Source organism: Rhineura floridana, chromosome 3 (assembly GCF_030035675.1).
Source record: "Rhineura floridana isolate rRhiFlo1 chromosome 3, rRhiFlo1.hap2, whole genome shotgun sequence".
Classification (NCBI taxonomy): Eukaryota; Metazoa; Chordata; class Lepidosauria; order Squamata; family Rhineuridae; genus Rhineura; species Rhineura floridana.
Window position 1 is genome coordinate 19846755 of NC_084482.1, and position 12123 is coordinate 19858877.

At 50.0% G+C, this 12123-nt stretch overlaps 1 protein-coding gene across 2 annotated transcripts in view; it reads right to left on the reverse strand.

The window, feature by feature from the left end:
• CACNB3 (calcium voltage-gated channel auxiliary subunit beta 3) overlaps window positions 1-8991 on the reverse strand; it is a 34459-nt gene extending 25468 nt beyond the window's left edge. Inside the window, exon 1 of one of the 2 annotated variants that reach the window (XM_061614813.1) lies at window positions 8712-8991. In XM_061614813.1, coding sequence (XP_061470797.1) covers window positions 8712-8753 — 42 coding nt within the window. In that variant the 5' untranslated portion in view covers window positions 8754-8991. Of the gene's footprint in view, window positions 1-7033; window positions 7283-8711 lie in introns of those variants that run through there. The other variant, XM_061614812.1, reaches the window with a different exon arrangement.
• Window positions 8992-12123: the final 3132 nt, after the last annotated feature.

Consider the following 12123-nt stretch of genomic DNA (forward strand, 5'->3'; position numbering starts at 1 on the left):
CTATTTTAAAAAACTAATGGAATATGGTGTGACGCAGGGGCTAAAAGGCTGTCTTGCAAATCAAGAAGCCCCAAGTTCAAATATCGCCTCTGCCAGTGAATTCACTAGGTGACCTTACGCAAGCTACGTCCTCAGAGTTCTTGTATGATGATAAATGTATGGGAAGCTCTTTCAACACTCAAGAGCGCTCTCCATTGCTAAGCAGAATGCTCCTTACCGCTTTAGGAAGTTAAATTTACATGGGAGAGTATTGATGAAGGAAAGAAATGGATACTACCCATTTTCAGTAATAGCTACAAATCAGTAATGTATATGGGTTTTCTGAAGTATGCTCAGGTCAACTACATTTTGGATTCTGTTCCTTGTGTATAGTCAGCCAGTTTAAATGCTTTTGAAAATATCAAACAAAACCAAGGCTTCTGAGGGCCTCTCTCCCGTTCTTGCTTCCTACCAGTAACTCCAAGAACCACTTTTTTCATACTCCCTCCCCCTTTTCCCCTTTCTGCGTTGTGTGTTTTAGTTTGCAAGCCTCAGTGCAGGGGCAGTCTTAGTTTCTTATTGATCTGGGAGCCTTTTTGGAGAAAGAAAAGGGTAAAAATTCTTTAATTAATTAATTACTATTATAAACACATTAAATACAGCTTTCAAATGCATGTTGTATTGATAGGTCGTTCTCTAGTAGTACGATACAAGAATTGCTTTTTTATTTTTGAATACAGTTCAAATTCAGACATTCACAGCATGTTTAGAATGTCCCTATCAGCCTGGGCGATGGACACTTGTTCTTTCAAAAACTCATGGGCAAACCCCCATTTATCAGAGAAATCATTAAGTCATCGTCGTTCTTTCTTATTTTTTTTATAAAACTGGTTATCTTGACTAGGCTGTCCATCCCTTTATGATTAAATGTGCCAGGGCAACATTCTTATATTCCAAAATGGTTCTAGACCTAATCTGCAACTCAAATGAAGCCCTTTTGTGCCCATTTCCCAAAGCAGGAAACTGGGGGATCCGCAGGGTGTTTTACAGAGCTGACTTTATCACTAGATGAGGACCGCAAGGGATGTGGTATACATCATCGCATCTAGGGCATCAGCAGATGGAAAGACCTAGCCATACCCTGGCATTCCTACTTTCCTGTTCACTGGCAGAAGGAGGATCAGATGCCACAGAAAAGTAAGGAAGGGCTGGGCAAGGAGTCCCATGGTATGAGAAACCTGTGGCCTTCAAAGTGTTGCTGGACTGCCAACTCCCATCAGCCCCAGCCAGCATAGCCAATGGTCAGGGAGGATGGGAACTGCAGTCCAGCAACACCTGGAGAGCCACAGGTTCACCACTCCTGGTCTAAAGCCACATGATGCAGCAACACTGACATTAAGCCAGACTGGACCTGGACAGGAGCTGCAGTCTTGAGATCCATAATGGGAGAAAGGTGGGAAATAAGGGTAATAAATAAATCAACTGTAATAGCAATGGAAGGGGATGGGTCTGCCTCCAAATGCTAGGCGTGAAAAGATAACAACAGCAACATTTGATGATCCAGAGAAAGGATCTGGACAGGATTGTTCAAAGACAAGAAGATGATGGGACCCACTGGGGACTCCCAGAAGTACTGGCTGATGGGAACAGGTATGCGCGTTGGAACTTAACATGATGCTATTGGGATGTGCTGTTAGCAAGAGGAGCTCTAGGAGCAAATGAGGGATTGGAGTGCACTGAAAATTTGCATCAGCTAGCTAGGTTAACAAAAGTGATCCATGGCAGCAGTAACAAAAGCTGTAAATGCACCCTTTCAGATTTAACAAAAGAAAGCAGAAAATCCAAAGTGAGCAGATGCTACCACTAGCAAAAAGGGGTTATTACAACCTGCTTCTCTTTTTCCTCTTCTTGTACTTCATTTGCCCTGACCCGGTACACTTTGGGCTACAGGAAGGCTCCAAAATTGTGATCTATGTGTCCACTGTCAAGTTTGCAAGATATTACCTTGAGCCAAACTAGCCCCTGATTCAAAGCCCTATTTTGGGCTTGCATCAGAGCAGTGATAATAGGACAACAGACACTATAATTGCTGTTCCAAGCATCCAGAATGTGAGCCACTTCAGCCTCCAGTTTGGGGCAGGGCAGGGCGGTGGCCACAAACTGGTATTGTCTGAGCAGCAAACACACGCATCATGCACATGTACTGGAGACCTCTGATTTTTTGTTTTGCTTTGTTAACTTAAAAGCAGCTATGGCCATCTGTGATTTAGAGTGGAGAATTTTCAGGGGAGAAGCAGTGGCAGGAGGGGCTGCTTAAGCCATTCCCCACATATCCTTGTACTCCTGGGTGTGGGTGATTTTTGAGCAGAAAAACAGCTGGTGAGGAAAGGGTGAATCAGCCTCTGCTGCCACCATTCCTCCACTCATAATTGCAGTCTCCCAAAGCTGCACGTCATTTCTTTAAAAACTGTAAGGAATTTGTCATAAACATTTGCATGTAACGTGCCTGGACAGATAAATACCAACAGCTTGGATAGGTTTGGCAGAAATGCTTTTTGGGGTTTCTCGTGTGTTGATGTTTCCTTCAGGACTTCTACCTGATTTCCCCTATAAAAACACAAAAAGAGCCCTACTGGATCAGGCCAGTGGCCCATCTAATGTGAGCTAGTGTGAGCATGCTGTTCTCACAATGGCCAACCAGTTGCCCATGGGAAGCCTGCAAGTAGGACCTGAGAGCAAGAGGACTCTTTCCTCTGCGGTGTCCAGCAACTGGTATTCAGAAGCAGACTGTCTCCAACTGTGGAGGCAGAGCATAGCCATCGTGGCTTGTAGTCTTTTATACCTCAATCCTTATAATGCCTGCTCAACCTGTACATGTACAAATGCAGTATGATGAAGAGACAGCTCAATCTCTAGTGCTCTCTCCTCTAAAGGAAACTGACATTGTGAAACAGTGCTGGAGAAGCTGGGTCCTCCAGATGTTGTTGGACTCCAAGTACCATCAGCCCCAGCCAGTATAATGGTCAGATATAACCGGAATTGTAGTCCAGCAACATCTGGAGGGCCACAGCTTCCCCATCTCTGTTGTAAAGGTTGCGCTCTGAAGCGCCCATTGCCTCGGGAATGGAAAGGAGTGGAGAATGTGAAACAAAATACAGCATGAATAGAATCAAGCCTCCATTCTACCCGTGTCTGAACCTCAACATTGGCTTGGGCAGTGGGGGAATTGGAAGACAAGCAGGAGAGGAATAACCCTAATAACACCAGAGTAGTACTTTGCGCTTCGCTAGACACAACTAAAAAACAGAGATGTTGCTAGAGCCCAGTTGGAAGTTATGTCCATTGTCCTCAAAGCTGCACAGTCCCATGGACTTCAGTTTCAGAACCTCTGCTCTTGGGTTTACTTTGAGCAGGGGGACCAACAGAGCTCTTTAAGACTGGAACCTGTTACAGCACTGGAAGACATGAGGTAGTGATATCCTAATGTCGGATCAGAGGCACCCGGAATACCTATGGTGAGAAAAAAGCACTCTGCACATGGCCAAAATATCTTTCCTTCCTTTACCACTACTTCATATCTTCCAGTGCTGGTACAGGTTCCAGTCTTAAAGAGCCCTGTTGGACCCCTGTTCAAAGTAAACACTGGTGATCCACAAGCTCCATTCAGGTGGTACATGCAAAGGTTGCAAAACAATCAAGTATATCTGTACTGGATTTATTTTTTCTCTCAGTGCAATTTCCTCCTGAAAATATCAGTAAAAGTGGGACTTCTCAGCAGCCTGGCCTAGGCTCCATGATTTTTGCAGCTGGGGAAAAAAGTTTATGGTTTCCTCTGACCTCTGGCAATTTTCAACCGCTTTATGCAAAAAAACAACAAAGTTTGAGAACTGTTGCCCTAGAGAGCAAGGGTGGGAAACTTGTAGCCTTCCAGATATTCTGGATGCCTGCTCCCATCATCCCCAGCAAGCATAGCCAGTGGTCAGGGATGATGGGAGTTGGGATCCATCAACATCTGGAGAGCCACAGTCCCTCCCCACCCCCACCTTAGAGATACCTTATCACTATATGGGTGCCTGGAGTGTAGGTACCCAAGAGATTAGCACCAACATACCAGCGTGGCTTCTTCAAGACCGCCTGAAAGGAACTGGACTTGAAAGCACAACTGGAACATCCTTAACATGCTATCCTTCCTCCCCCCTCCCCCCATGGTGGAACAAAGGGAAAGGCTCTTTCTGGCCCAATCTGTGTTGTCACAGCTGCAACTGCAGTCCCCCTGAGAGGAAAATGAATCTCGGCCAAAGAGCTTAAGAACCAAGCTGTCATTGAGCAGCTATCCCTCCCTCTCCTCTCCCAAACTAAAAAGCTTTAGCACTTCACCAAGCTTCCTTCCAATCTCACCCACTACATTGGCTGTCCTTAGCGTGGCCTGCCTCTCCTTTTGCAGGGGAAAACACACACACACACACACACACACACACACACACACAAGATCCTTTACTTTAAAGGACAATGTAAACAGAAAGAGATTACACTGTCAACTCGCTGCCTACACTGGGGAACACTTTAGGGACAGGAAACTGGGGCTGTGGATTTCAGAGGTGGGCGATCCATCCTGACTAAGATTTGGAGCAGGAGGGCAACCACAGGATGTGTGATGTGGGGTTCTCTGAGCACTTCCAAGGTCCACACAGGGAAGAGGATTGTGGACGTAGAATCGGGCATTTAGAAAGCGAGGAGGAAGAGGGCCAAGGGGAGACAATGTACTGCAGAGGGAGCCAACGTGATGCCCTCCAGATATTCCCAGACTTTCCATCATCCCTGACCAGTGGCCATGCTCAGCGGGAATTATGGGAGCTAGAGTCCAGAAACATCCTGATGGGAATCATATTGGTTATTCCTGGCGTACTGCCTCCCTAGTATCATAAGCTAAATAAGAAACCAGCCCATCCTTGGCTACCCCACCAGACAGTTTATTCTGTTTACCACGGCAACAACTGAATTCAGAATGACCTGAAAACCAAAGCTGGCCGTTGCTTCTTCTTCCTCTCTCCCTCTGCCACCAATCCAACTCCAGTTCAGCCCAATGGCTTGTGATCTGTCCCAATTCTTGGCTCACCCTCCAAAAAGCTACACAACCAGAGCCAGTATGGTGTGTAATGCTTAGAGCATCAGTCCAGCACTGGGGAGACCTAGGTTCAAAGCTCACCGGGCAGCCTTGGGCCAGTCATTCTCTCTTAGCCAAATCTACCTCACAGAGTTGTTGTGAGGATGCAATGTAGGGAAGGGAACCAAGTACGCCACCTTGAGCTCCCTGGGGAAAAAGACAGATTATAAATGTAATAAAAAATGTAAATAAACAAACCAGTTCCTGTAGACCAAGAAGCAAGACTGGGGGGTGAATCAGGTGCCAGGATTTCTGGGCAAAAGCCTGACAACTTGATTCTGGCTTCCAGAATCTGGAATGTTTCTCCAGCCCAGGAGGTAGTGAGAATGGAAATGTGATGGCTCTTTATAGCTCTCAGCCCTGTGGTATCTTCCCCAATTCTGCACCTTCCTTCTCCTCCCCTTCCTTTTCACATGGAGTGTGATCAATAGACGTGAGAGAGAGAGAAATACTTTGCAACAGTCTTTAAAAAGTGGCTATGATTTAGGTAAGAGGTGCTAGGAATGGAAGGGAGGAAAGAGGGGAACATCTCACACTTACAGCATGCAGTTACACATCTCTCTCTCTCTCACACACACACACACTCAACTCAGGCAGACACTCTAGGAAATGCCAGATCCCCCCCCCCCGCAGCACAGTTCCGTCATGTCATCTGATCATCCACCTCCTCCTGCCGGCACCCACCCACACATTTCAAAGCGGAGCAGCTGTGCCTGCCATGGATGCCTGACCCCAACCAGGTGGGCAGGAAGTCCAAGGTCTGGGCATGATAAGAACTGTTCTGGCATCATGCAGGGAGCCCCCCCTCCCAGCCACCTGACTTATTATTGATGGGCTCCTGTGGAGATTGACAAAGAGGCTCAGTTCAGACCTGCTGAACTGGCTTACCAGGTGAAGATTTCCCCAGCAGTCCTATGCCCTCTTCCTTTCCATCTATCAAGTTTATACAACACATGCTTTCTTACCCATGCCCTCTAGTCAAAGCCCTGCACAAACTCTTCATCCAGGATTCCTGCCATTCCTCCTGGGAGCTCAAATGCCTGGGTGACAACCAGCAGGAAAACTGCTGAAAAGAAACAACACCCTCCCCTTTCAGAGTGGAATTATTTTTGGGATCCCACTTCTGGGGGAGACATGACACTTTCTCCACCTCTTCCCCAAACTGCGTAGGAGGATATCTAACCAAGGATCTGTCCCGAAAGGGCTAGCTCAACTGACAGATGTATGGACTGAGGAACTTTGCACTATCCCCTCTGCTCCTGCCTCAAGAAAGCACAAAGCACACACTTCACAAGAAGAAGAAACTGCTACTACATGGGAACATGTCAGGGTCCCTTCAGCGTGCCCTCCACCCATCTCAAAGGACAGTACTCTACATGCACTGGGTTCACCAGCCAGCAGGGGGAGCTGTTAGGTCCAAGGACACCACTTCCCTATGACGCCAGGGAAACCTAACTACCCCCTTCCGTCCAGCCATAATCGCAGCTCATCTACCCAGAGCCACTTTTCTCCACTCCTTGAGGAGGACCAAGTCTTTGAGTATCTACAACCTGTGATCCAAACAGAAGACAAGGAAAGCAACCTCTTTACCACCACCCCATAACTAAGGAATTCCCCTAGCATGCCTTACTGCCCTTCCATCAAAGATGGCCAACTAACACAAGCCCCTTGCGACTGTGCCATGAACTCAGTCTCCTATTCCACTATCTCCCCCACAAAGGAACATCCACCTAGCATCCCTATGGATTCTCTGCCCCAACTTTCCAAAACCATCTCCCCAGAGCTCACCTCCTACCCCCCCATCCCCCATGAACCAGGACGATGCCAGGTTCTTTTAAGTGGGCGGTTCCCATGCTTAAAATAGGCCCTTCTACCAGCCTCTAGACTCACCACCTCGGAGTCTTCAAATCCATGGAGACAGGAGTCGTCATACATGGGGGAAAGAAAGAATAGTTCAGGAACCAGGGCAGATAGGAGGTGGTGGTTGTGGGAGTAAGGTTGTAGCTCTTCCAGTCAGAGGGATGTCCAGTGCTGTGCCCCCTGCCCCAGCTGGGTTGGGGGCAGCAGATGGCATGCAATGGCAAAGTGGCTCAGTCCTCTACCCGATAAGATTCTCCACCCTGGATGCTCTGGCTCTCTCTCAGCTCAGCAGCAGACGGCAAAAACAATAGCGCCCACCCACCAGCCCTCCCCTGGGGGCAGGCACAGAAACAGGCAAATACGGAAGCAAGCAGGCGGGGGGGGGGGAGAAAAGTGAGGCAGCGAACAGCTACTGAACTGTCCAGATCTGTCCCCACCTGCTTGGGGCAACACGAAAGGGAGGGGGTGTTGGGGGGTGCCAAGGGGCATGGTGCAGATAGAAAGGAAACAAAGGATGGAGAGAGGGAAAAGCCACAGAGAAGTGTAGGGTAACGCCACCAGATTTGGGGACAGCGTTGCAAGTGCCTTCTCAGTGTCCCACCAACCCTTATTCTGCTTCCAAGCTGCCAGCCAGTGCAGGAAAGTGTGCTTGCTAGATGCACTCTAAAAACAAAGGGTGGCAGAGGGGGAAAGCTAAGGGAAGAGGGGAGGGCACAGCATTGCTGGACAAGCAAAGGAATGTGGGAAGTGAACCACAGAGGGTGAAAAAGGGAAGTCCAGACCACCACAGCGCATTGACCCCGGTTCCTTTTGCACCACCTTTTATCCAACCACCAGCACCCTTAACTGCCTGCAGATAGTGATGGTTAGTGTTTCTCTGCGACCCCCGCAATGGCCAGCTGCACTCTCCGACAGAGCCCCTAATTAATCCAACCCTTCTCCCACCTTTGTTGGCATCTCCTGTTTGCCCACCAAGATCACACACACACACAGCTCCATCCCTAACCGGCAGATGAGGATGTCGCCTTCACCATCGCCACCCCTCTACCCACTTCGGGACAGGTACGCCTGCCCACTGGCCTGGCCTCTCCTAAATATGGCCAAGGCTGACAGGGGCAGGAAGGGGAAATGGCTTTGGAGGAAATGGGGCCAGATGGGGATTTCCCCCCTGCAATTTCCCCACGCTCTGTGTCCATATGCCTCCCTAACTCGGTGCCAAAGCTGCTGGCACTAGTTATACCCCCATAAACCCGTTTCCCATCTGAAGTTGGGGAGATGCCCAGTCAATTCCACCCAGATTAAAACACACACATAACACCACCAAACTTTGCAAAAGGGGGCTCAGTGCCACTCTCTCTCTCCTAACATAGGATTCCCCACCCCGGACCCAGCCTAGGAAACACAATCGGCATGCGCGGGAGAAGGGAGAGAAGGGGCCGGCCGCCGGGAGCTGTCTGCCCCTCCTCTCTTCCATTCCTAGCCGTCGGTCTCCCCGTCCCCTGCGCTCTCTGGATCGGCCAGGACGTGCCACGGGTGGAAGGGAGTGGGTAAGCAATGTATAGGGGAGAGAGAGAGAGAGAGAGAGAGATCCTGCGCTTAGCACTGAAGAAGAGAGCTCGAAGAATGGGGCGGGGAAGGAAGGCAAAGGGGGCTGAGATCGGCGTGGTGGGAGGCGGCGGCGGCGGCGGCGCGGTGCCTATTAAGTTACCTCGTTGAGCAGGAAGGTTGCGCTGGAATCAGAAAAAGACATAGACGGACGGGGAAGGAGCCGGCCGGCCGGCGGGGCCCGGGATGCTATGCCACCTGAGAGGGAAGGAAGGAAGGAGGGAGGGAGGTGCCTCCCGCCCCCGCTGCTTTTCCCGCCGCGCCGCTTCCAAGCGCTTGCCTTGCTCTCGCCGCCGTCTCTTGCTCTCTCCCGCTCTCTCTCTCCCTCCTCCTCCTCCCGGCGATGGCTGTGCGCGCCGCCGCGCCTCCCTCTCCTCTCCCTTTCGCTCCCCTCCTCCCGCTACGCGCCGTTCCGATAATGGACGCGGGGACGTGCCAGGCGCTATATAATCACATTAGCGGGAGGATGCGCCCTGCAAAACAGGCGAGCAAGCCTCCTACGGCTGCTGGCGTCCTCTCAACACACACACCCCCGTCGCGCCTCTCCCACCTTTTCGCTTTCACCGATCTCCTCTCATCACCATCTCTTATCCTCTACCGGGGGGGGGTGCGGTGGGGGGAAAGAGGGGGGGAGGCTGTAATGGATGACCCAGCTCGCTCCGTCCCTCCCTGTCCCTTGAAAATCTCCCAGATGCTCATCCAGCAGAAATATATTGGGGGGTGGCATTAAAAATCCAGGAAGCTGGAGACAGTGATGAAAACCGCTCATCCCTCCGCTGTCGCTCTCCACTCCCCCCCTCGCCCCCGCCGTCGCTTTTGTCCCATGGTTTTATTTGTCCCTGGCCTCCCCAGAGCTAAGGGCCGCGATCGGTTTTCCAGGTCAGGGCCTCAACCTTGGTAAAGATGTTGAAAGGACCCCAGAACAAGTGCAGAACGCCATTCCGCTGAGTAACTACACAGTGCCTCTCCACGTAAGGCATGGCTGAGGGCGCGGGAGGGCAGCTTCAGTCACAGAGTTCTGTTTTCAGACACTCCAGTCCTAGCATCTCTTTTTCTATAAATTAAGCGTTGCCCTTTCCCATTGACTTCATTCCCGACCAGGACAAAGCAAAAAACATCTCTCTCTCTTTGCTGCCAGATCTTTCCCACTTAAATCCTGTCTGGTGGAATTTCAATCTGACTAAAGTATATCCAACCGCCTTGCCCCAATTTTTATAGTGCCCCCTAATGGCAAAACCGGGATAATTAGGGTTCAGCCTCTCTTGCTGGGGAGTTGTTTAAAAAACAAAACGGGATACACAAATCAGATCCTATTTCTAATCCCAGGATAAGGCTTCAGGCATCAGTGAATACAGGCTTTGACTGTGAAAAGTGGCACAGAAATGTGAGCCATAAATAAAATTTCATGTTTATGTATTATTCATTTATTGCATTTATATCCCACCTTTTCTCCAAAGAGATAAAGGTGATGTACATAGATGGTTCTCCCCCTCCTCATTCAATCTCCACAACAACCCTGTGAAGTGTGTTAGGCTGAGAGGCAGTGACTGGCCCAAGGTCACCCAGTGAATTTAATGGCTGAGCAGCGGTTCGAACCCTGGTCTCCCAAGTCATAGTCTGACACTAACCACTACACCACACTGGCTATGTATAGTATGTACAATATGAAGGAGCAGCTGAATTTGAGGAAGAAAGAAGGCATACAAGAATCAGTCATGCCACCTGACCCTCTTACTGAGGGTGGGACAAATGAATCCAGCTGAAAAGCTTAGCCCAGCATGGACTGTACCACCATTGCACTTGGCATGGGGAGGAAGCCAGGGGGAAGGGAAAAGGGGGGGAGACCAGCTTTGTTGCCACCCTGGCACAGTGCAATAGAAAAGTAGGCTGAATGAGCCTGTGGAAATAACCTTGCACTGCTGTTAAACTAGACTAGAGCCTCTTAGTAGTTCCAGCCCTGCAGGGGACGCTACAGGGTGAAGGGCAGTAGTCCCAGCTTTGCATGTGGCGCTGAGGTGGTGTGGAGAGCTTCTGACTTCACTGTTTGGGATAAGCACTTTGGAGAGCACCACTGGAATGCTGATAGAGAAGAAAGAATTTTAGTTACTCCAGGGGGTATATCAGAAACTATACCGCTGCTGGAGGGTGCTCCTGCCTTGGTAGGCTTCACCCAGCAGGGGGCACTGCAGGGCACAGGCCTTGGGTGTTGGGCAAGGGTGGAAGGGGGCAACTAATGGGCAAAGAAAAGCCCAATAAACCCTTTGCCACTGACGGAGCCGTGAGTCACTGAAGCTGAGGCCATCTGCCTACCTGGGAAAACCTAACTCTTCTGGACAGCTGTGGCTAGCCTGGCATATCTCAACCCATATCTCCTGATTTGGCCATCACCTTCTCACGCTGTAGTTCTGCCACCCAGGCCCACTCCCAGGGCTACTCCCCCACTCCTCTTTTTCCAACCCACCTCCAAGAGACAATTATTCCACTTTTACCTCGTTGAGCAGGAAGACACTTGACTTGGAGAGAGACATGCAAGGTGTCTGCTTTGCTGGACGGCAGCAACACTGGCTGGCTCACACACACACCCTCTACCCTCCTCTCATGAACCAAGCCCAGCTCACAAGGCAGATGGGAAGCCCAGCCCACAGGGACTCTCGTGGGACAGGGAGTGAGCAGCCTGCAAGCTCAGGGGCACAAGCAAATTGTGCAATGGTTCACAAGCATTACAGTTTCCCCTGCACATTGTTGTCTTGTGGTGCTGTATGCAAGCATCCCATTGGCTCACAGAGTCTCATGGGACAGTGTGTATGCGTGTGCATGTCTGTCTGTGTGTGTATCACAAGGTCAGCTGTGTGAACTGTCTTTTAGCACCAGGCGCAAACAGCCACTTGGCTTATGGACACCAGTGTGGGACAGTGCACCGGCAGTTTGTGCAACAATGCATTTAAGCATCACACACAGGCTTTGTGCATGCCATCAGCTTGCAATTTATCAGCTCATAGGTTCTGGGACACAATGGGAGCACTCTATCTGGTAGGTAGCTCAAGCCTCTCGGGTCTATAGCACTAATGGCTTTTGTGACAATAATTTTCACTTGGTGGGGGCGATAGCTCACAGGAGCTCTGTGCATGGGTTTCCAGGCCATTGAAAGTGGCTGCTGGGAAATTATGCAGCACAATGGAGTTATCACTTCTAGACCAATGGCTGAAAATTGATCGGCTGAGCTCAAGAAAATACTAAACCTCCATGGGAAATCCTTCCAAATCCTGAAACTTTTTTTTAAATGAGGTGGTGCACAATTAGCAAGCGATCCTACCCAGCAGCACCCAAAGGCCTCTTGGTCCACATTAGTTTCCCTCTCCTTGCTGGGATGCTCCAGTTATGGCTTCTACTCATAATTGGTTCCGTTTGTAGACCATGGATGGCCTCTCTATCATCCTCAGTTGGACCCAGGCCCAGCACCAATGGGTTGCCAGGTTGGGCACTGTCCAAGGGCCCCTGTGGCTGAGAGGGGCCCC